Genomic DNA, 23,176 nt, shown 5'->3' with positions numbered 1-23,176 from the left:
AGTTTGGGCCTTTATAACTTTCCAGAGTTTCTTCCTCAACGGGAGGAGGAAATTTGCAGCACAAGATGCAGATCCAGCATATTTCCCTCAGGGAAAGGTGCTGGGGTGGTGAGAGCTTGTGTGGGGATGGCGGAGGGCTGTCCGCCATCACGGGGCTGAGGTCTGTCCCGACCGCCATTTTAGGCTGCAGATGGAGGGGGCTCAGGCCACAGTCTCGCTGCTTGGCCCACTGCTATCAGGAAGCATGGCAAGAGGAAAGCTTTGCTGCTAACAAAGAGCAGTAAACAGAAGTGAGGGCTCCAGCCATGCTTCCCCTCTCCCTGCCCGATGTGGTGGGTGGGAATGGTGACGGACACCCTTTTTTTGTCCCCATTATAGTGGAAATAGGTTAAAAGAGACCTGATGGAGTGATATTGGTCGAAGGAGAATTGCAGCTGAAGTTGTCCCCTAGGAGGCTCTCATCCAAGCCTCCATCTTCTCTTCAGCATCACCCAGGGAGAAGACAACAACCTAGCCATGCTTTGAAGAGGGAAGAAAGAAAACCAAACTGTTTTTATCCTACCATTGGCTCATTTTACCTTTCCTGCCATGCTCCCCAGACCTGAGCCTTCACAGAGGCAGGGGCCGTGCTACTAGAACAGTGGGATGGCAGCAGGGAGGAGGGAGCTGGATGATGGCTGGCTGTGGCTGCCTCCTTCACTCTCCTCCAGCATCAGGTTCTGCCGCTCTGGTGCTGCGGTTCAACAGGGCAGGGTGGGGAGGGAAGGAGGAAGGAGTGGGGGGAGCTGAAAAAAAAGAAGAAGAAAAAAAAAAAAAAAGAGAGAAAAGGCAGTCATTTGGGGCCTGGGCATGGTGGTGGTTTCACCGCTTCCGCTGCCTGATCCACCTTTTCAGACACGCATGAGGAGATTTCTGAGAAATGGCCCTGGGCCGGCCCCAAGCACTTCAGCATAACTGTGCACACGCGTGTGTGTGTGTGCACGCAGCCCTGCACACATGCTTGCATGCTGGGATCCTTCGCACGAGTCCAGGCTGCTCCCAGCACACACTGGCTGCACACCGACTTCCCTCCTTCCACAAAAGGTCTCTTTCATTTCCCACGAGAGGAGGAGGTGGGAGAGAGGGAACTAGAAGGTTGCAAATTGCTCAGTCTCGTATCTCACCTCCCTCTCTGTCAGGCTACAAGTAGGCAAGGCTGGACAAATGTGCTTTTCACCTTGAGACAACTTTCTGTTGCTTCTTAGAGAAGTTTTTTGTTGTTGTTCTTTTTGGCGTTTGTGTGCTTTGCCTCTCATAAGAACCTTAATGCTGTGCTAACTCTACAGGGCTAAGCTGCTGTTTGGTTATGAAGAGCATGCCTTGTGCTGTGCTTGTAGCATTTTCTTTCCCCAAGTTATCCCTCCTTGCTGCCAGCCAGCCCCAGGAGACTTGTCTTCATGCATATTGCCAATTGCCTTGTGCTACAGCAAGGCTTTTCCAAACCCTTAGCAGATCTGGTATTTCAAAGGGATGTTGCTGTCAGGTGCTCAGCTTGTCACAGAACTGCGAGCTGGAGCCAGTAAAGCAGCAGGTGGTACCCAGGTGTGTTAGGTTAATCCTCAACTCTTTTAAGCCAGTTACTTTCTCTTGTAACTAGGACGAGCACAGGGGAGGCAGAGGGTGTAGCCTTCATTGTTTCACGGTTGTTTAGTGCTTGTAGGCTCTCCCTTATTTCTGCAGGTAGTTGGGATTGCTTCTCTCATGTCATGCATGAAGACATTTAAGGCAGTGGCTAAAGCCTTACTCTTTGCAGAGTGGTGGCAAAGCAGCTTGCATCAGGTAGCCAGAGCTTCTGTGGCTGTGAGGTGGTGATTCTGAGCCTGTTCAGAGCATCCTGGTATTGTGCTGCAGCTCACATAGAGCAGATGATGTAGGAGGGAGTCTAGCTGGCACTCTTGTTTCTTTGCCTGATACTGCAGTTATAAACAACTAGTATCAATCAGGTCTGCCTGAAAGGCAAGTAGGCGTTGTCTCCATTTTAATAGGGGAAATCCTGTGCACAGAGATTTCAGGACCTGGTGGCTGGAGTGCAGAACACATGGAGAGAAAGCTCGCTTTTGCAGAACATTTCCCAAGGCATCCAAGGACTCTTGCAAACCCACAAAGCTTGCCCTATAAAAAACCACAGCTGCAACAAAAGAGGAAGAGTCCACAGCAGAACTTGGAGCATATTAAACCTTGAAAATAGGTCTGTTTTTGTGGTGGGATGTATTTGTATAAATACATACGTATGTGTACATGAAGAAAAGAGCTGGGTTTGTTCAGCATTGGGAGTAAAAGTGAAAGCAGGCTGTAGGAATGCCAGCAGGGCAGTGATGTCAAGCAGAGCTATAGCATTGACAGGGATGGATCATACAGTGGCACGCAGCAATGGCTGGTCTTCCCAGGCCCAATAGACACTAATGGAGCAGAAGTAAAGGAACATGGCTGGTTTGTGAGCCACAAAGGTAAATTCTGCAAGGGTATAAATGTGAGAGGCATTGGAAAGAGAGCTCTGAGAAAGAGGGTGCAAGTGAAAAGATGCACAACTGGTGCAGAAGGCTTGGGCCAAGGGAACACAGTATCTGTGGGGTACTAAGGAATAACATAGTAGGGGCAAAAAGTGAAATGAGATTTAAAATGGGAGCATCTGGTCCCATGCTGGTCCCATGTCAGTTCCTGCTGATCCTCATGCAACACAATGTGGTTGCTGTTGAGTTCAGAGTTGTATGGGTTCCCGTGAAGGCAGCGCAGTGCTCAAGGCTGGCTCTGATGAGACTCCACCTGAAGCGGGTGCATTCCTGTGCATTGAGCCTGGAGCTCACGGTTAACTCTTTAAAGGATTCAGGACCCTTGCTGGGGAGGCATGGGTCCCTTGTGGACAGCTTTGCTGGAGCTGGAATGACACTGACCAAAGGAGTCTCACCACGGACAGGAAATTCAAAGAGCCTATGTCTGAACAGTGTCAGTAAGAGAATTTCCTTCATTGGACAAACCTGGTGTATACTTTGTGAACATGCCTATGGCATGGTTTGCAGTCACAGCTGCATTCTTTAGCTGCGGCACATTTTCAGCTTTATGCATTCATTCTTTAATGCATTGTTGCAATGCTTTGTGAGGGTGGTAAATCCTACCTTAACAGAGTGAGTAGAGGCCCCACGCCACCTGGATCAGATGGTGTAGAGCTCATTGTAGATTTCTGGAGTCCATACTTCTGGACAGACTGCCTCCTGGATCGCTTTGGAAAGCACAGAAGGAAATGTACCTGTTAATATTATCTCAATCCTTTTGAGTGCAAGGTCAGTAGATGAAAAGTTGCTCCCTGCTATGTCTGGACTGCAGGCAGACAGGCTCTGCTGGGCAGGTCACAACCATTTTTCCCTGGTCAGCCAGGCCAGGGATGTGGCTGGAGCTCCCTAACCTCTTTTAGCCTGCACACCCGATCCCAAGGAGTCAGGGCAGAGCTGCTGCAACCATCAACATGAAAGAACCAACGGCTGGCTGAGACCAGGGGTTACAGTAAGTATTGTTTCCTTCCCTGAGATTATCTGCATCTCACCTTCCATTGGAGCAAAATTCACTTCCTGGTGTGAAAGTGGTGGAGAAAGAGATTAAAGCGAGCAGATAATGCAGTGGGAAAGCATTTCTTTGCATCTTTCCTGGATAGAAGCGCTGTCTCCGTTCCCATCACTTGCAGGACCAGCTGTGGTTTCTGGCAATGGCAGACACAGACATTGCCCTCCAGGTTCCTTTCCCTTTCATTACCCCTCTGGAGAACAGGACTCTTGTTAAAAGCCATGGATATATCACTGGGAGCCAGCTCTATTATGCACCAGCCAGTGAAGCAAGATAGGCATACTCTCCCACAATCTAGGGATGCCCCTGCTGATCTGTTACCAATGGGGCTATCTTTAGTGGGATCAGAGGCTGCCCTTTTCCATGCCCCAATGGGACAACACCTGCCCACCAAAGGACAAAGAGGAAACCTGTTGCGATGGGAAAGAAGACAGAGTTCTCCCCAGAGAGGCTGTTTAATTAAGAGCATCTTTCTGCTAGCCAGCTGGTTTGTTAGCAAAGCATCTGACTAAGCTTCACCTCTGTGCAAGAGAGAAAGTCTATGTGAAGCAAATGCCATGCATCCAGTTTTACTCTCTCATATAAAACATAAGAAATCTGGTGAAGTCACTGTGGAAAAAAGTATGTTAGGATAAACAGGCTCCAAGGGGTCAAAAGAAAGCTATCTATGGCCCAGGGGCTGCCCTGTGTCACACAGTCCACTGGCCTGTCCAGAGCTAGGGTGGAAGAGTTGAGGCATGGCTGGATGTGTTTGTGTGTGCTGGTTTTTGGAGTCTGGGGGATTCTGGCAGAAGTGTAAATGTGAGCAAAGCTTAATTTCACTGGATGCAGCATGTAACAAGAAGTTCAACTTCAGTTAGAAAGGATCTTAATATGACCTTCCTTTTTTTTTTTTTTTTAAAAAAAAAAAAAAGAAAAAAAAAGAAAAAAAAGGGGGCATTGTTTTGAGTTGTTAAACAGCTGCTGTGTTCCACCCCAGTAATGGCTGCATTTAAGTAGTGAATAATATAACACTTAGATAAACAGCCGGTAAAATAATTTGAGATCTTTCCTTAGGGGGCAAAGCAGGCAAGTTGCTCTACAAAAATAAATCATTATTCGCTCTACCTAGGAAATGAAGTGTTCTCCCTTCCATCACCAAGTGGGCTGTCACGCATCTCCTCCCTCCCTTCTGCGCTGGAAGTGTTTGCAACACTCTTTTACCACCTTCAGCTTCCGAGGAGGTTTGGATTCATGCATCTTTACTGTTTCCTCTTTCCCCCCTTGGCTTTTTCTCCATCTCATTCCCAATCTCCTTAAAAACAACCCTCCCAGCTGCCCATCTGGTGTCCTTCGCCATCTCCTCATTCAAAGCGGCCGCAAATTGACCATATTAGAAGTTTGGCTGAGCCGCTCCTCCCGCATCGCTGTGCTGCCTCTGCAGGGCAGGACGGAGGAGCGCCAGGCCTTGGGTCTTGGCCTCCATCGGATGAACAATTTCCCGTTGAAGGTTACTCACTTCCTGTTTTCTGTATTTAGACAATCTGGGCCTATGGGGAGGCTTTGATTTGTTGTAAACTTCAGCTGGTTTAAGCGTTAAGTAGCGAGAGAGCACTGCGGGCGGAGGAGAGGAAAGGCCTGGAGACAAATTAGTGCTATTTCGTACGGTGGCCGTGTTCTCTCGCAGTTTTCTAGCGACCATCAGAGCATGTGAAAGGAAGGCCAGCAGCTAACAGCATGGGAGATGGAGACAGCGTGGCTTCACAATGGACTGGCTGTGTGCAGCACAGGGAGCAGGCGGGCAGCACAGAGCAATGACTAATTCCTGCGATGTGTCACTTTTGCCCTGCACACAGCTGCATGGAGGGGGCAGGGAGGAGCCTCCAACCTGGAGAGAGGAGCTCTTGCCCTTCCTCGATGCCTAGCAGCACACACCGCACGCCGAGCTTTGTTCCGACTTGCCCAGAAGTCTGCTGGGGTGAGCGAGTCAGCACTCGCAGGCAGCTGATAGGGCAGGTTGTGTCTTTGAGATGCCTGCTTCGCAGAGGGGAAACTGAGGCACGGAGTCGTGCACCTTTGCTCGTTATCAGAAAGGGAGCGTGGGAGGATCGCGGTGAGCCCTGGCGCCAGGAGAGCGGTGCTCTGTCTCCTGGGATGCGTGTTCCCTGTGCTGGATCTGCGCTCGGCTGGAGAGCTGCAGTGTCACAGGGCGCCTGTGGGCACAGAGGTTACCTGAGTGATGTGGGGCTGTCTGCTCCCTTCTCTTCTGACAGGTCAACTGTCAAAATGGGGTACTTTTACTCGGGGCTACAAAAAGCGGGGGGGGGGGGGGGGAGGGAGAGGGGAAAGAAAAAGATTAGAGAAAGAACTGAATTACAGTAGGAGGAGGTAAATGAATGCAAATTTTACAGTAAAATCCTTTAGGAGTTTCCAGAGACACCCAAAAATCCCTCCAGCAGTATAACCTGCTACCAAAATGCCACTGTGGGTAGGTGGGAGTGAGTGGAAGATAATCATAATCAAAACAGTCAACATAAATGTTCTTTTACTCTTGTGTCCCAAGCAAAGAAATCTGCTGCATCCTCTCTTGTGATGGAGGGTGGGCACAAGGAGTCGAGCTCAGAGGAAAACAAAGCAACTGAGGAAGATCTTAGTGAAGCCCTGAAGTGTTCAGAAGAAACAAGTCCATGCTCATGCTCTGCCACTGACAGGCCCAACTTCAAATGATTTATGGATGCCATTGGCCTTCATAAGCAAGAGCCAGCTTTCCTGCGAGTAACTCCCTGCAGCCCACAGCGCAGAACCATATGGACATGGGAGCAGGATGTAGGCAGGTAGCTGGTTTCTCCTTGGCATTGCCGCATAGGCTGGGTTACCATTATACTTCCCTGATGCAGTTTTTATAGTCCAAACAGTAGCAGTTCCCTCCCCCTGCGGTATGTAGAAACCTTCCCTTGCAGGAGGGGTTGATTCTCTATTGTGTTACCTGGTGGCTAATTTTATTCTTTTTTTTTTTCCTGAACCAAGAATCACTGCAGAGAATTGCACCCGGTGCCATTTGAGCAAAGGGTGTTTCTGAATCGGCACCAGCCAGCTGCTGAGGTTTGATCTGCTAGATCCAGAGCAGCCTGGTTTGCACTCAGATCACCATGCTTAAAGAACAGTCACTTAATCTCACTTAGAAATGTTTACTTGCGAGGACCAGATGGCCCAGGGAGTTGGGCTAAATGAAACGTTTTACTTCTAGGTCATGTGTTCTAATCCAGTCCAGGTTGGTAATAAATGAACATATTCACCTGATAGCCACTTCTGGCTCTGTTTTTGGTATTTTTCAGGCTGGTTTCCAAGTGGAGATGTCACACCACAAAATCTCCCTCTGCGCCATGCCATTGTCAGTACTGATTTGACCATCTCAGTGAAGAAGCCAAGGATCAAATGATCCCCAGTGCCAGACTTTTCTTTTTCAGCTTGCAGGTAAGGGGAAGTTGTGAGGTGTTGTGCCTGTGCCATGTGCAGCATTTCAGTTTGCAAGGCTGCCAGTCCAATCCCCTCCACCAACGTGAAATTCATTCAAAAAAATTGGGAAATGTTTAATTGCAGTTGACATATAGGCAGTCTCTGCTATGAACTTTACACACAATCACAGATAACAGCATCAGAATTAATGCCTGCTTCCCACTTGTCCTGCTATAAGCAATAAACGTTTGGCAAGTCAGTAAATAACAAAATTCTCATGTGGCCATCTACAGGTCACCAGGATACTTAAGAAGTTTGCGTTAATTATACCATGTTTGCCATCAAAGGGGGGCTATTAACCCTTCAAGCTGCTTCAGGAAAGCGGTAGAGTTGTTTGGAAGCAAATAAAGTATTGCCACTAAAGAAGTGCAACCTTTGCAAAAAAAATAAAAAAATTAAAAAAAAAAATAAAAATCGAGGCTAAAACCTCACTAGACATCATGGAAAATAGGCTACCTTTTCAGCTTTCCTTTTATTTATTTTGTATTTTGACATCAAACACTCCCTGTAACCTAATCTTCTTGGCTTTTGATGTGGCTGTGGAGACATGACAATTAAGCACAGCTTAAAACAATAATCCCAACAACAGGAACCAAAGGCAAGTGATGTCAGGGTTCCCTCCTCACAACAAGCCTGTCCCCCAGTATTTGGCAGTAGTGAAAGGACCATCCATCCCAATTTGTTGTCTGTGTACCAGCTCTGTGCTTCCACTTTGTGTTGAACTTTACACACTTGCTCCATTTCCATTCCCTGCTGTTTGTTTTCCTTCTGCTTTGCAAAATGTCTGGAGACAAACACGACATGTACGTTGCAGAGGGACGTTTTGATCTTTTGCTGCTTAGTGGCACCTAATGAATGTGGCACTGTTTGTTACCTGTGTTGCAGGAACCGGGTCCATCCCAGCATGGGAATGGAGCACGGCCCCAGTGCTGCCAGCAGATAGCAGAGACCCCATGAGATGCCTACAGAGAGGCAACACAGAGGTGAACCTTCATCAAAGCCTGGGCTTGGCTGTGTAATGTGCAACAAAAGCAAGTGGTTGGATTATTCTAAGGTTTTTTTTTTTTTTAAATGATGTGGTTGGTGCTGCTCCTGTTCTCTCCTCCTGAGAGTGTGTCTGGCATTCAAATATGGAGCAAGGGTGGGTGACTTTGCTTATAACCCCATTTTAAACCCGTTTGAGGATGAACGTGTTTCTTCGTAAATGAAGCTTGCATGGTATGCCATAAATTGCTGTTTTTTTTTAATGGGTGTTTGCACTAAGCCTCGCTGAACAAGTTTAGAGAGATGATTAACTCGTCTGAAATGGCACAGGAAGGCCTTGTCCTGGCCGTGTGGGCTTTGTGCAGCACATCCAGAGCTGCTGTGGCCCCGTGTCATCTGCTTGCTAGCTGGGCCTGCAAACGGGGCCGGGGAGGAGGCTGCGCCGCTAAGAGGCAGTGATATGAAAGGTTGGAATTTGCACATGTTCACTGAAAAAGGAACTGGTGTTTTTTTTTCTTTTCTTAATAAGCAAGGAGTTATCCCAGGCTGGCTTCCACAGAAGTGATCTGCAACTCCCAGGGGGTCGAAGGAGGAAACCCAAAGTTCATTAGCAGTTTTCTTGCAAACATTGTTTCAGTGGCAGCAGCACTCACCCCTGCGCATGGCAGGGACGCTCGCAGGGCTTTGTTTCGCTTTGTTCGGCCCCAAGAGTTCCTCGTGTGGGTCAGACCAGAGCATGTGATGAAAGCACAAGTGTTGGCCATGGGAAAGCTGTCCGGCGGTAAACCCTCATCCCCAGAGCACAGGCAGCAGAGGGGCTCCGGGCTGGCTGTCTCCCCTTGCTCCTTTCATGCCATGCATGACACCAAATGGTAAGAAACAGATTTCTGTGTTCGTGGTGTTGCCTGTCACACTGGAGTGGGAGCCTACAGCGAGCTGTACCTGGTCTAACAAAGGCTCTGCCCTGAAACCCATTGGGATGCTTTTCCACATCTACAGTACGACTTTGCCAACTCAACCTTTCCTTGCTGAAAGCAGCCCGTGTGACAGAAAACTGGGCACGGGTCATTTCACAAAAAAGGTATTTTATTATTCTTAGCAATATTCACCTTGAAGGAATATGAGGAAAGCATACGCTTTTTACAGACAATATATAAACATGTTGTACATAATTAACAATAACTTAGTTCACTAATCCAAAAATAAGCAAAATAAAAAAATTAAAATAAAAACAGAAAATACTGCAGATTTTTTTTTTTTAATATGCTGATACAAGTACAAAATAATTTAAATCTCAACTGCCATTGTCTATGCTGCAGTGACCGACAATATATTGCACTTTGTCAACTGTATCAGTAATCCCTGTCTTCCACCCACGTCCCTTCCCCACCCCCTGCACAAATCCTACCGAAATTTGAGTCGGGTACAAATAATGTACAACTGTACCATTGTAAAAGGTAGAAAGTAAAAAGGATCCGATTCTTTTTTTCCCTCAGTAGATTAAGAAGGTTTGTGATTTCTCCCAACTGCTTTTGTTTTCCCGTTCGTTTCCACTTCTTTACAAAGTGCACCTATATGCCTACGCAGACCAGGAAAAGGATGCAAGCAGGATTTTCCATGTCTGCCTGGTTCTTAATTCATTACCAAATTTTCGAATTACATGGTTAGAAAAAGAAAATTAACATACATCTGTTTTTATTTGTTTTGTTGTGTTTTTTCTTTCTTTAAAGCAGGACTGTTGCAGTAAAGATACAATTGGCTTGATCCAAAATATTAAAAAACAAAACAAAAAAAAAACACAACCCCATCAACAACAAAAAAGTTAAAAGTTAAAAAAAAAAAAAAAAAGAAAGAAAGAAGCTTGTCACAGAGTTAAGCTTACATGGTTTACATTATCAAACCCCTCTGCTCATTGGGGCATTTTCATCAGAAGTATAGCTAAATATGTACACTGTATGTTATACTGGAGCTTGTGTTCACGAGAGGCATCAGATCATAACAATCAATAGAATACACTTCACATTGGCAATAGCTTTGTTTTCGATCATTTACGTACAACGTGGTTTAATAATGGGAGCTCTAAGGTTTTTTTTCTTTTTCTCTTTTTTTTCCTCTTTTCTTACAAAACGCACTACGGAAGGCGGCCGTACGGCGCTTTCCCTCATCTCATCAGCTGTCGCTGCGTCTGGGGTTTGACGGATGTGTGAAGCTCAAACTGATTGTCTCTCCCTTTCCCCTCTCCAGTGATCTCAACCTCATTTCTGCCCTTCCTCCCTGCGAAGTCCATGGGGGCTGGATGCCTGAGACAGCACGCGCTGCCTTGCTGCGTGCGGACCTGCTGCCGCGCTGCCCTAAGTTTACCCAAAGAGCTGAGCTGCATTTTTTTAAGCAACAGCTGCCAACACAACAGAACAAAATGCTTCAACCTCTGCAGTCTGTGAGTTGGATGGGTTTATGCCCTGCCATTTTTTTCTGTTGTTTTGCTGCATGTTAGCTGCAGCGATTTGGTATTTTAGCCCTCGCTAGTGCAGGACTGCCTTCCGGGAGCGTCTTCCCACCAGTTAGTCTGATGGAGCTGTCTGGTTCAAGGAATGATATGGTAGCTGGGAGGGGGGCTGTTGTGTGGGTTTTTTTGTTGTTGTTTTTTAAAATAAGTCATTCTTTTCCCTAACATGAAAGAAGAAATTGTGTCAAAAATAATCATCGTCTTGGGCGCTTTGAAATCCCATGCTGCGGCTACAGTTCTCGCTTTGCCCACCCTCTCTTTCTTCCCTTCCTAGGGGATATTTTGGTACAGAAGATAGATGGAGCAAATCCAGGAGGGCCAATGAATATTGTCCCTCCCCATATTTACGAAGGCAGATTTTCATACAGGGTAGTAGCCATTGCAACCAACAGCACAAAAACATGCACTCAGAGGGGTTGAGGCTTTTTGTGGAAAACAAGAGCAAAATAAATATGACTTTCTGTCTGATTTCATTTTAAAAATTAAGTTTTTTATAAAGACATCCTTTTTTTTTTTTTCTTTTTTTTTTTCTTCCCCCTCCCCAAACAGAGTTCACAATAGAAATCCAGCATGTGCGGCTTCCAGTGAGCCGATTCCATCCTGGGAGGCTGCTTATATCTCTTCACAATATTCACAGTAATAACAAAGAGAGAAAGGAAAGCCAGTTCCAGCCTCTTCTTTCTGCTTCTGCCACCTTTTGCTTTCTGCTAGACAACTGAATATCGACCAGGTGAGTTCTTCTTTTCCTTATACCTGAGGGGGCAAAGTGCATTACAGGCACCACTACACATTTCTGCAGAAGACCCATCTCTTGCAAGGCTTTAGTCCAGCATGAAGAGTTAAACCACACGGGAGCACAGATCCCCTTTTTTGCCATCCCTACATTCTCCTCTTGGCAGAACATTTTCTTACTTGGTGTCGTCTTAGGTAAAGCCCCATGTTCTCAATCTCTGGGTGGGTCTCTTGGTCGTCAGGTTTTATCCCATGGCTGTAACCATGCTGGATGGGTGCGGATGTCCAAATGAGATGCTGGAAGATGGGTGGATGGGGGTAGGTGTTGGTAGGATGTGTCCAGAGTGGCTGAAAGGTGGCAAATGCCCCATAGGTGCCATGTGACTAGCAAGGGCAGCAGCGCTGAAAGGAGACGATTTCTCTTGCATGCACTTGGACAGTTCCTCAAAACACTCGGAGCCTTTCTTGCTTTTCTTTGATTTGTTGGACATTTTCCTATTCCTGGTCTGAATTCCTTCCTTTTTCATGGTCAGAGGCCTGTTCACCTGCAAGAAATGAGAAAATCAGGCTCATGCCGACAAAATGACTTTATTGTGCAAAAATGAAAATATTTGGACAGCCCCCATGTGTTTTTCCTGGATGGAGACCTTTTTCTGGCCAAAAAAAAAAAAAAAAAGAAAAAAAGAAAAAAAATGGTGTTTCTCTCTGCAGAACTTGTTTATATTGGTTTGTTTAATAAAACCACACACACAAAAAAACCCTAGACATGAAAAACAAATTGAACTGAATTTGGCAGCCGATGACTCTCTTTCCCGTAGGCTTGCCCTCAGTCATTCATTTCCTAAGAGAATGAGATCAAACCAGGAGGCACACGTTGACCTAAATTCAGACCTAAGATGTGAACAACCCAAGACCAATAACCTCAGTTACCTGTAGTCTAAATAACTGTACAACAGGACAAGTGATTCCTGCTTTTAGAACAAATTTCTTTTTAAACAAATGACAGTAACACAAAGCCTTAGATGCATTATTATTTTGAAATCAAAACGAAGATGCTCCGTTGGGATCAATTCTTGCACAGAGCCCATTTCCAATGGCCAAAAGATGCACAAAACTCGCTTAGTTAAAACCAAGTGTCATGCTCAATTTTGCCTGCTTTGCCCAAGCGTTAGAAGCCAAGCTCATACATTGTAATGTCACCGAACTTAGCATCACTATGCCGACAAAGAATGGCTGTCACTCCCCAGGGGAACCTTGGAGATGAGGGAAGGAATAAAACAACAACCAAACCCCCCAAAACCAATAAAAGCCCAGTGTACAGCGCGCAGTTAAGACATCAATCCCCGCGACACATGAGATGAGCAAATACTCACATTGTGCAGTTTATAGTAGAGTCCGCAGGCATTACAAACCGGGTCCCCGTTGGCGTTGCGTCGCCATAAGGTCGTGGTGGTTGTCTGACAGTTGGCACAACACGTCCCTGCTCTCCTGGCCGCTGACTAACCAAAAGAGAGAGAAAATTAAAAATCTATCAGCAGGAGGAGGGGGGGGATCATGAGAAAGGTCAACTTGGGCTCGATATTTAGGTTGGGTAGATCTATACCGAGTTTTGCAGAGCGTTGGGGCTGAACGAAAGCTCCTGTCAGTTTCGCATGCTGTGGCCGTTGGGTTTTTGTTTAATGCACGTATTCTCCTATGCAGGCTGCAGCACTGAGCCCCATGGCACCATGTGTGCAGAGGAAACAATGCGTCTCTTCAACTCCCCGAACAAAAAATTTTAGGAGGGGGAAATCGATGTTTGATTTGCTCAAGGTTTCCCTTTGCAGGATTCTAGAATGTCTCAGGAAAATTATTTTTCTTTCTCCCCCCCCCCCCCCTCCCCTTTTTCTTAAGTGACCAACCTAAGTCAGTGCCAGTTTGAAAAAAGGTAATGATCTTAAAGAATGTGATTTTTTTTTTTCTCTTCACCTCCTCTGTCCCTTTAAAGATGTCCACAAAAGAAAACCAACCGCATTGCTTAGCTGGGTGCAGTATTTATCAGAGCCATCACTGAAAATTCAGTTTCCATTTACAAGTGAAAGGGAGAAAACAAAACTGGCTCCAACTTTCTTTAAATATTTAGCAAACCAAATTTCATGCCTCGAAGCAATGATTGCGCTGACCCAGCTGCCGCCTCTGTCCCTACTCAGTCTCTGGGCTGACAAGCCCTCAGCCAACCATCTTTAAAAAAATATAAAAGGATCATTTAAACAGCATTGTTCTGCCGAAACCAGGGCGGAGGGGGGGCAAAAATATCCCAAACATTCACCCACCTCCCAGAACAAGAGCAGGAAGAGCGGAACAGCAGGCAGCGGGTGATTTCTGCCCTTCTCTAGCAGGCCCTACGACAACACGCTGCTCGTTGGATGGAAGCGCTGTCAGTGGCACCCCAAATTCTGGGAAATGATTTTGTATAAGAAAGCTGCAGCTCTGCTTCCGGAAGCAGGCGGAACACAATTCAATTTGTGCGATTGGATTAAAGGAGAGGACTCGATATTTTCTTAAATTAGCGCAGTTTGCTTACTAACGCACATAAATGGCGTTAATTTCCCCAGGGCCTTGCTCTCTAGGTATTTCTGCAATTAGCCACCAGAACCATGCGGTGAAGCGGCAGCGAGGTTTGCATTAAGCACTGAGCACCTCTGCGAGCCGACAGCGGCGTCCCAGCGTTTGGCCTTTCCGTATGAGAACGCTGAGCACTGACCGACCCGGCTCGCAGAAGGGCAGCGCTGGGTTTGTAGGCACTCACTGATTTTACACTCCAGCTATGTAACTTTCCCAAAGTGGTGGACGGCTTAGCAGCTTAAAGCAGGAATCAGCCCTCTGGGACTTGTATATTTCAGCCCCCGCTCGCTTGTGAGAACAGGCCGAAGGCAGAGAGAAGGGGTACCCCCTACTGCAAGTACGCTCATGCAACCCAAACACAATTAATGCCAGACCTCCGAGCACTGACATTAATGATGGCTTTGCTATTGCATGTCAGATGAACGCATTCCCAAAGATGGCCATCTCTCCTCTGCAAACAAGCAAACTACAGTGGAAAAAGGGGCAATAAACAAAGCTGTAAATCAATTAAAACAACAACAACAAACAACCAAATGAAGAGAAAAGCTCTCTGTCTGCTTGAAGTGGGGTAAGTACAGAAAACGAAGTGCAACCCTCTCCCAGCACAGGGGAAGGTGGAGCGCTGTGTTTGTGGCCGGGACGCGGCTCACTGATACTGCTGGGCTCTACGGCCTGTCCCATTCAGACTGCAAAGTACTTGAGCCTGGGAGTCGATAATGTTACACTGTTGTCTTAACATTTTTCTGTGTGTCAGTCACTAAGCAGCCTGCATAGCTGAAATTCTGACTCACGACAAATCTTCTGCATCTCATCCCAGCGTCAGAGCAGCGGTGCCAATTTTCTGCTCTCCAAACCTCATTGAAACGTGCCCACGAGTAGCTGAGGGACTTGGGCACCATAAATCACAAAGCTCCAAAAAAATATATTTATTATTCTTAGCATTTTACGCCTTATTTGTGGAATAGAGTGTATTAGAAATTTCAAAACAGCGAGCATGACTGGCAAGGCTCGCCTATAGAAACTCTCTAAAGCTTTTAGAGTCAGGAAACAGATACACAAAGTTTCCTTATCTTTAACGTACAGATATCCGGATAGGAAACTACTACCAGGAGCTCAGAAAGGACATTTTTTTTAAATGGCTCAAATGAAAATACAAAGTATAGGTGACTCCATGGAAAAATAATAGGATTTTTTTTTTTTTTTTTTTAAACAGTAGGGGATTGTCTGGGGAGGGAACCAATATTAGTATTGCCAGAGAATATAAGAGTGAAAATTACTTCATGGCTTTCATACAAATAATTATGAAGTAGGGAGCAGTAGCTTTGACTCATCTGATTTGTTTTGCTTTTTGGAGCTGGAACTTTTCTTTTTTCCTTTTTTTTTTTTTTTTTTAGCACACGGTGGAGAACATTCACGCTCATAACCCTTTCGCTCCCAAAACGTCCCAGGAGGCCAAATGAATGAGGAATTAAATTAAAAGCTGTCATCTGAGGATAAACGGGGAGACGGATACCCGATCTCCCGCTGGCCTGGCCGCGCAGAAGCTCGGCTGGGGGCTCAGGGCACGTTGGGGGGGGTGGGAGGGATCTGCCCCCAGGCATGGCCTGACCCTGCTGTGACTATGGGGCCGAGCACGGTAGGACGCGTCAGGCTCGTGCCTGCGTGTGGTCCCTTTGCCACATGTATCCCCCAACCCAAGGAAAGTCAAAGACACCTACCAGCCTTCGTTTGGGTTTAATGAGAGGTCGGTTTTGACCGTTCATTTTGTGGTAGAGCCCGCAGGCGTTACACAGGTAATGCCCGGTGCCGTCTCTTCTCCAGAGAGGGGTAGCGGTTGCTCCACAGTTCACACACTCTCTGCCTTCTAAATGGAAACACGAAGAAACCGGATTTCTTTCTTTAAAAACAAATTCACAAAAGCTTTTTGCATTGTCCTTTAGGCGTTTTCCGAAAGTCAAAACCGCGTTAGCTCAAGCAGGGGCAGACAGCAGGGGCGCGCGCAGCGCATGCAGCGGGGACCTCGAGAGCACCGCCAGTAGTGCGTGCCACCAGCAGGGATCAGCTCCTGCTCCCCGTGGGGAGGGAAGGACTGACCCGGTGTTGGTGCTGGGAAAACAAGAGCTCCCTCCCGCACCCACAGCACTGCCGTGCTCGGGCTGTGCCTTCTGCCATGCACACACACACACACCTGTGAACACACAAGACGTAAAACAAACAACAACAACAAAAGATAAAAAGGAACCAAAGAAATGGGTTTCCTAGAATTAAATCTAAGCAGAAAGACCTCCTCTTCTGGGCTTGCTCTGTTTGCTGCAAACACTACCAGGCAGGAAAGCAAAGCTGAGCAGGTTGGGAATAGACACGGCGTGCCAAAGGCTGTGTTGTGAATTTTGTTCCAAAGGCACAATACTGATCTTTCAGAAACTTCAGTTCCAGCACTGACACTGGGAATTATTGTAAAAAAGTCCTTTTCTGTCTCTTTTTCCCCCTAGATTTAGTGCGGAGCAGCTACCCATGTTTCTGCTTTGTGCTTCAGCACAACATGGGAACCACGGCATGGCAGAGCGGCCCTACGGAAACCTAGCATGCAGCTCCTACGTGTGTCTGTGCCTCAGAAAGCTCTCTGCTAGAAGTTCATTCGCCTCCGACGCTTCGAGGGCAGGTCTGCTTAATATAGAAATCTCTTCATATAGTGTATGCAAATCCTACAGCGTTTAAGCGGAGAGGAAATTCTCCTTTTGCTAATAACTGCAGCAGGCCACGCCGAGTTCAGCGGGGTTGTGCCTCCTTTAATCTAGGGAGTGGGTGGCTTTTAAACAACACGGTGAAAAATGAGGGGAGCTCTCAGTGCTGCGTTTGGAGCTTTTGTCCCTCCTTGGGCAGGAAGCTGCCGGAGTCGCCGTGTCGTGAGCCTGAGCTTTCCTACAAAAACACCGGGTGGTCACGAACTTTCCCCAGTTCCCCCCAGCACGGGGGGCTCCCTTGCAGGAAAAAAAGGAAAAACAAACAACGGAGCCCCAGGCTTCCCCCATTTAATAAAGCTGCCGGCGACCACAGGATAAAATAAAAAGCTCCTCGAGATCCGGTTATCTTCAGAGATGGGGGCCTTGGGTCTGTTTGTGAGTCAGGGGCTCAGGCTGCTAATTGCATCTTCTTACTGCGCTGTGCACCGCTAAAAGAATGCATGCATGTAGCAGCAACTGCATTTAAGTAGTGACTTGGTGTTCCCTTCAGAGGGGCCGTTTGAATCGGAGCTGGTGAGGCTGTAAAGTGTCTGATGCTTTTGTTGCAAAAAACTCGTGAAGGAGCACGTTTCTGAATTGCTTTAAAAATAATTGCATGTGGTGTATTCAATGATATTTAAGGACACACACACAACAGCTTATATGGTTGCTAATTTTCAAGGGCTATCTTAATTCAGTACCAGTACACTGTATTGAAATACATTGTACATCTTTTCCTTCTGATGCTGATTCTAAAGCAGGAAGGTCAGAGTTACAGAAATGTCCTTAATTCTATTCCTGGTTGTACAACTGGGGTCATTTCAAAGCGCGATCAGCATTTCAACCGTCGCAGTTTGCTGATTTGGAGCTGCACTGCCAGGTAGAAATGCAAGGCAGATCTGTGGAAAGCTCTGCACTACGGAGCAGAGATGTGTGGATCAGGAAAGAAGCAGTGTTTTCTGGTCGGGCTGCAGTAAGTTAGCGATGACTGGACACCTTAGTCTTTAGCACTGGTATGTAAACTATATTTGAACTTTTGCTCCTTTAAATGTGAAGGAAATAGGGCCGGCACGGAGCGGCCGGGGAAGTTTCGCTTTCACCCTGCGCTGGGGCCTTCTCTCTTATTGAAGAGGAGACGTGAAAAATTGTCAAAGGGGAAACAACTCTGAGCAGAAAGTCCCCACGTGGAACTGGGGGGGGATGGGGGGTTAACCACTTCGGGAGAACGTGAGCCCTCGGGGGCCACAGCCTGCCGGGGGCTGTTTGACATTCTTCCCCATATAAATCCTTCTTTGTAGTGTGATCTGCTGCGCCACTCACTGCTCACTCCGTGTCCCTCGGCCCCATCCGAGTGCCCCAGGGCTCAGCAGCCGCTGCCAGCACGATGGCACCAGGGAAGCCTGGTACAAGCTCCGTTTAAAAATGCAGCACAGTGAGGCCAAGCAGTCACCTGCCCTTCTGTCCCAAAGAGAGCTAGCACAAACCCTGGCCCTACAGCCGCCTACGGCTTCAACTGTATACTGCAAGCACAGCCAACCACGACACGCACACATGCAGCACAACGGCCCTAAATTTAGTCCTCCCACCCAAGGGATAGCATCAATGCATGGCAGGGGTGCTCCGCTTACCCGAACAGGATCTGGCCTTGCTTCGTGGCTTGGGGGTGAAGCTGGACGCCGGGCCCCCCAGGAAGCTGCCCGGGTGGAAGAGGCTGCTGCTGTAGTCGTGGGCAGCCGGCACGTAGGAGGGGTATGTGGGGATGGGGTGGTGAGTGGAGGGCTGGGCCCCCATGCTGGTGAGGCTGCTGCGGAGCGGGCTGGCGCTCTCCATCTTCATCCCTTCTGACAGCGACACTTGGTACTTGATGCTGTCTTTGTCCTCCTGTCGGGCCCCAGCGGAGGACGAAGGCGAAGCAGCGCTGGTGGAGTTGGGGTCCGGAGACACTTCCTTGGGAGGGGTCGGGGGGAAACCGAAGAGGTGGGAGCCCGAGTGAGAGGCCGGGGTGAGCGACGAGACGGAGGCGGTGCTGGACGTGCTGCTGCCGGGGTACACTGAGATGGCCCCGGGTGCTCCGGCTGCCGAGGGGTGCAGGGGCGTCTTGGTGAAGGGGTTGACGGTCCAGGGGTTGTGGTGATGGGCAGAGAGTGCCGCCTTGCTGCTGTCCAGCCAAGGGATCCCGGGGCTGTGGATAAGATGAGGCCGGCACATTTGACTCCCGGTCAGGCGGGCTGTAGGGACACAAGAGCGTCAGGGATCAGTGAAATATCCCAACTCGCGGCCCAGAGAGCTGCAGGGGAGCCGGAGCAGGGAGAGATTTCCCAGCACAGAGAGCAGCACCCACAGTCTGCAAACAGCCCCTTATCTGCATGCCCTCCGAGGGAGACCCCAACCACCCGGGGAAAACTCGAAGAAATAGAGCCAGCCGGGGAAGGAGCAAAGGACCCCCGTTTCCACCCCACCCCACCCTACAGCAAGCAGCAAACCCCCTTCTGTGCTGTCTTCCGAGCTGCCACAGCGCTCTCTCTTCAGATCCTACAAACACCCCAGGTAAAATCCATTGCCGATTCGAATCTGTTCGTATTTTGCATCCGGGAAGCAGCCGTGTCTGAGAAGTTTGAGCCTCCGCACACACTATTTCCCCTTCCTCTCTCACCCTCCCCTTCTTTCCCTCCCCTCCGCCAATGCCCGGTCATCGCTAGGGTTAAAATTTACCCGTGCCTCCCTTTCTGTTCTATTTCCTTCCATCGCCTTTCCCCCCTGGCCCCGACACACCGGAGCGGCCGCAAGAACATCTCCCCACCCACACGTCGGAACGGGCAGAGCTGGGGAAGGGGCCGAGGAGCGGGATGCTCATTTACCGTGTGCCTGGCTGTAAGAGACCCGGGCCCGGGCATGGGCAGAGTTGGCGTAGTAAGGGTTGCCCTGGGAATCCAGGTGGTTGAAGAAGACGTCGACTTCGTCCGGAGGTAGGAGCTGCGCTGGTTCCATGTAGTTGTGAGCCAGTCCCGGGTGGTGGCTCTCGGGGTGCTGCCCGTTGAGCACGGCGTGGTGGGTCATCCAGCGAGGCTGGTCCGTGGCCACCTCCATGGCCTCGGGCCTCCCCTCCCGCCCACCCGCGGGGCAGCGGCGAGCGGCGGTCGGGGTCGACAGGCGGAGGTACCGGGGGTGTTTAGCAGACGGGCGATTGTTTAGGAGAAAGCCGTCGGGTGTCCGAAGATCGCCCTCGGGAGGATGCAGGGTGGGCCCCGGAGTCAACGCGTTCCTCTGTCCGCGGGCGGATGGCGGGGCAGCACCTGTAAGAGACACGGGGTGAGCGGGTCCCCCCTAAATGTATAGGGAGGTGGCGGCCGAGCCCCTCCCCCTTCCTAAAATATCTGCTCCCCCGACTCCTCACCCTGCGCCCTCCCGTCACTAAATAAACAGATCTCATTTCGAACTTTTAAAAAAAAAAAAAAAAAAAAAAAATCCAAAAGCTTCCTTTCCCCCCTCCCTCCCCCCCCCAGCCCTCTCGCTACAAACGTCAACAGGAGTTTTTCCAGCTGGCTTCAAAAGGGGAGAGGGGGAAGGAAGGACGGCAGATCCCATAGAGTCCCAGCGAGAACTTGGGCTGACACAAAAGGAAAACGAGGGACGGAGGAGAAAAGGATCGGGGACAGAAGGGTGGGAGGAGGGGGAAAGCGGCGATGCCCCCCCGCGCCTCACACTTACCCGGGGCGGGAGGCAGAGAGGCGGCGGGTGCCCGCTCGGAGGCTGCGGGAGAGAGGAGAACGAGAGGGAGAGAGAAGGGGGGAAAAGCCGAGCGAGCGCGGGAGGAGGAGAGCGGGAGGTTGGATAGAGGGTGTTACTCAGATGGCAAAGCCGCGGCTCTGGCCGGCTCGGTCCCATCCCCGCGCATCCTATATGAGCGCTGGCGCCAGCTGGCCGCGGCGCCGCAGACGGGCCGGGGCGCGCAGGGCCGGCGGCCGGGCCAGCCAATCCCGCCGCCCCACACCGCCCCCAACCGCACCCCCGGCCCCAAACGGAGCCGGCCCGGGGGGGCGCGGCGCGGACCCCCTCCTCCGCCCCCTGCCCCCGCCCGCAGCATCCTCGCCCGGCAGCGCCGTGGGGGCTTTCCCCGCCCGGGCTCTGCACGCCCCTGTGGGGCGGGGACGGCGGAATAGGGGGGTCCCGGCTGGGTGCGTGGGGATGGGGGGGGGATCGGGGCGGGAAGGGTTCGGCGCCGGGGGCGGCTCCGTCAGGGGTGCCCGGGCGCGGAGATGCGCTGCCGCCGGGATGCGTGGGGCCAGGGATGGAGGCCGGCACCGGGGAGAAGGAGGCGGCACGGCTTCCCCCCCCCCCCCCTCTAACGGGGCACAGCGGGACGGAGCCCAGCGCGGTCGCTGATGGCATCACGTTAGTTGGAAAACGGCAAAAAGAAACAAACGCGAGGCTCCACTTCGAGCGGGCACGGCCGGAGCCCGTCCGCAGCGCTCGGCCGGGCTCGGGGCAGGGCAGCGCTCCCGGGAGCGGTCCGCGGCGTGTCCCTCCCGGTGGGGCAGCGGCGCCGCAGCTCTGCCTTTATTTTCCTTCCCCCCTCGGTTCTTTAAACTGTTTCATTATTCGCAGTCACCCCCGCGCTTCGGGCCGTGCGTGCCCAGGAGCTGCCCCGCACGGCGGGAGTGCCGCGGCCGCAGCGGGGCTCAGCTCCGAGTCTTCCCGAAAAGCGCCTCGGGACTCATCCGCTTTTGGGGCAGGAAAGGAAAACAAAACAGAACAAAACCAACACAAGACCAAAACCGACGCAGGGAAAGTCGCAGCCAGACGCCCGCCGCGCTATCGGAGCTGCCGCAGGTCCCGATGCACAGACGCTGCCTTCCCGTTCCTCAAACCTCTGCTTTCGGAGGAAAAGGGAAACGAGCGCTGAAGTCTCCGAGCGAGGAAATCGTGGAGCAAAGCCCGCCGGGCAACGGCAGCGGCTCCGACCCGACGGCGCGGCCGACCCGGGGTGCCTGGAGGAGGCAGCGAGGGGAGCACGGCTCGAACCCCCCCGGGCAGCACTGGGAGCCGCGACCCCCCCCGGCCCGACCGCCCCAGTCACTACGACGCCGGGGCTCTGACGTCACCGCCACTGCCAAATTCGCCAGGAAATGAACTTTCTTTTAAAAAATAATAACAATAATAATAATAATAACGACGGTAATAATAATAAAAACCTCCCTTTCCTCTCTGCGCTGCTCGAGCGAAGCGGGGCTCCCTCGCTCCTGCCCGCTCCCCACCCGCTGTCCCCTACGAGAGGCCCCGGGAGGGGCTGTGGAGCACCCCCATCCCCGCAGCCCTTCCTCTGCCTCCTCCCGTACCCAAACCGGGCTCGGGGGGCCCCGGGCCGGGCAGGACGGGAGCGGCCCACTGGATGGGAGGCGGTAGAGGCTGGAGAGGGCAAAGTGCCCCCGTGCCCGGGGCGCCTGGGGCCGGAGCTGCCAGGGAGGAGGAAAGGGAAACAAAGCGAGGGGAAAATACAGAAGAAAAAAAAAAAAAAAAAAAAGAAAAAAGAAGAAGGAAAAAAAAAAAAAAAAAAAAAAAGGAAAGTGAAAAGGCAGAGCGAGAACAGAGGAGCTTTCTAAAAATCCGGCTTCTCCTTCTACGGCTGAAGGTATTTTCTTTCCACGGACAGAAATAACTCTACCAAAACCAGATAGATATCCCCAAACCGAGACTTTCCTTCTGTTATTATGACTATTTTCTAAAAAGGGCGAATAGGAACCAAAGCGGCCGCTCGCAGGTAGGTCTCTGTTCGCAGTACAGCCTGGCCGGGTGCGGGCATCCCCCTGCCCGAGAAGGGCCGCAGCCCCCGGCCATGCCCAGCGCTCCGATGATGATTATTACAGATGTTTTAATTACTGCCCGGCTGCCATCGGCACGAGGCCGAGTTTTGTGGGTTTTCTTTTCTTTTTCTTTTTTTTTTGTTGTTTGGGGGGGGGGGGGGTCAGGGGGTGGGCTGTTTGTTTTAGGCAGGTGATAAAATCGCAGTTAACGAGCTGATAATTCGTTCGTGTTTGTTTTAAAAGACAAATTGTAAAGATTAATCAGGCGGCTTGATTTATGGTGACGCAGACCCCGGAGCTGCCCGCCTAGGGCTCTCTCCCCGAAGCCCCCGGCTCGGGTTACCCCGGGGCCGGAGGGAGAAGCACAACAAAAGGGCCGAACGGGCTCCGGCTCCGGCCGCTCTGCCCCGAGCCCGGCCCCGCCCGGGGGGTCCCGCTGCCCCGGCGCCTCCCGGAGCTCCCAAAGCCCCGCATCCCCCTCCCTGAACCCCCCGCAAAACGAACGAGAGCTCCGGTGGGGAGAAGCCGGATTTCAACTCAACAGAACAGGGTTCCTCAATAGTGAGGATTCCTACCGAGCATTCCTTGGAGCATTTGTCATTTTTTATGCTTTATTTTATTTCTTTTTCCCTCCTATCTCACATGCCCGGTGCCGGTGACCGAGCTGCGGGCCCGAGGCTGGAAACGGAACGGATGAATGAGTTTCCCCCGGGGAGCGCCGCGCAGGGCAATGCGGG

The 23,176-nt window shown here is 50.4% G+C and overlaps 1 protein-coding gene and 2 long non-coding RNA genes across 6 annotated transcripts in view; 2 read left to right on the top strand and 1 right to left on the bottom strand.

Annotated features, from left to right (window-relative positions):
- The window catches only part of LOC128078715 (uncharacterized), a 40,303-nt gene extending 23,307 nt beyond the window's left edge, over positions 1–16,996 (top strand). The window contains exons 13-17 of the long non-coding RNA XR_008205757.1: positions 6,909–7,047; positions 7,975–10,510; positions 11,129–11,309; positions 14,334–14,483; positions 16,408–16,996. This is a non-coding gene — a long non-coding RNA (uncharacterized LOC128078715). The remainder of the gene's footprint in view (positions 1–6,908; positions 7,048–7,974; positions 10,511–11,128; positions 11,310–14,333; positions 14,484–16,407) is intronic.
- On the bottom strand, positions 9,142–20,578 carry GATA2 (GATA binding protein 2). Of its 4 annotated transcripts, none has more exons than XM_052679206.1 (6): positions 20,347–20,578; positions 19,497–19,931; positions 18,267–18,866; positions 15,634–15,812; positions 12,685–12,810; positions 9,142–11,856 (listed from the first exon to the last, which is right to left on the bottom strand). In XM_052679206.1, the coding sequence occupies exons 2-6, from the start codon at positions 19,723–19,725 to the stop codon at positions 11,557–11,559; spliced, it is 1,434 nt and encodes a 477-aa protein (XP_052535166.1). In that variant the 5' UTR covers positions 19,726–19,931; positions 20,347–20,578; the 3' UTR covers positions 9,142–11,556. The 4 variants fall into 4 exon arrangements, with proteins under 4 accessions (XP_052535166.1, XP_052535168.1, XP_052535167.1 ...); XM_052679208.1 differs by having other exon boundaries at positions 15,634–15,779; positions 20,347–20,576; XM_052679207.1 differs by lacking the exon at positions 20,347–20,578 and adding an exon at positions 20,033–20,040.
- LOC128078717 (uncharacterized) lies at positions 19,515–22,202 on the top strand. The gene is made up of 2 exons (XR_008205759.1): positions 19,515–19,604; positions 21,244–22,202. It is a non-coding gene; the product is annotated as an uncharacterized LOC128078717 (long non-coding RNA).
- Positions 22,203–23,176: the final 974 nt, after the last annotated feature.

Source organism: Tympanuchus pallidicinctus, unplaced genomic scaffold (genome assembly GCF_026119805.1).
Source record: "Tympanuchus pallidicinctus isolate F22 unplaced genomic scaffold, pur_lepc_1.0 scaffold17, whole genome shotgun sequence".
Lineage (NCBI taxonomy): Eukaryota > Metazoa > Chordata > Aves > Galliformes > Phasianidae > Tympanuchus > Tympanuchus pallidicinctus.
Note: the sequence above shows the minus strand (reverse complement) of the source record. Positions and strands in the feature narration are given on the sequence as shown.

Bases quoted from the DNA above. Each gene is read 5' to 3' on its own strand.
- GATA2 (XM_052679206.1), bottom strand. From the start codon at position 19,725: ATGGAGGTGGCCACGGACCAGCCTCGCTGGATGACCCACCACGCCGTG. The intron at 15,813-18,266 runs GTAAGCGGAGCA...TTGTTTTTAAAG, and splicing joins CAAGGCCAGATCCTGTTCGG to AAAGAAATCCGGTTTCTTCG. The intron at 11,857-12,684 runs GTGAGTATTTGC...CATTTCTTGCAG, and splicing joins TCTACTATAAACTGCACAAT to GTGAACAGGCCTCTGACCAT.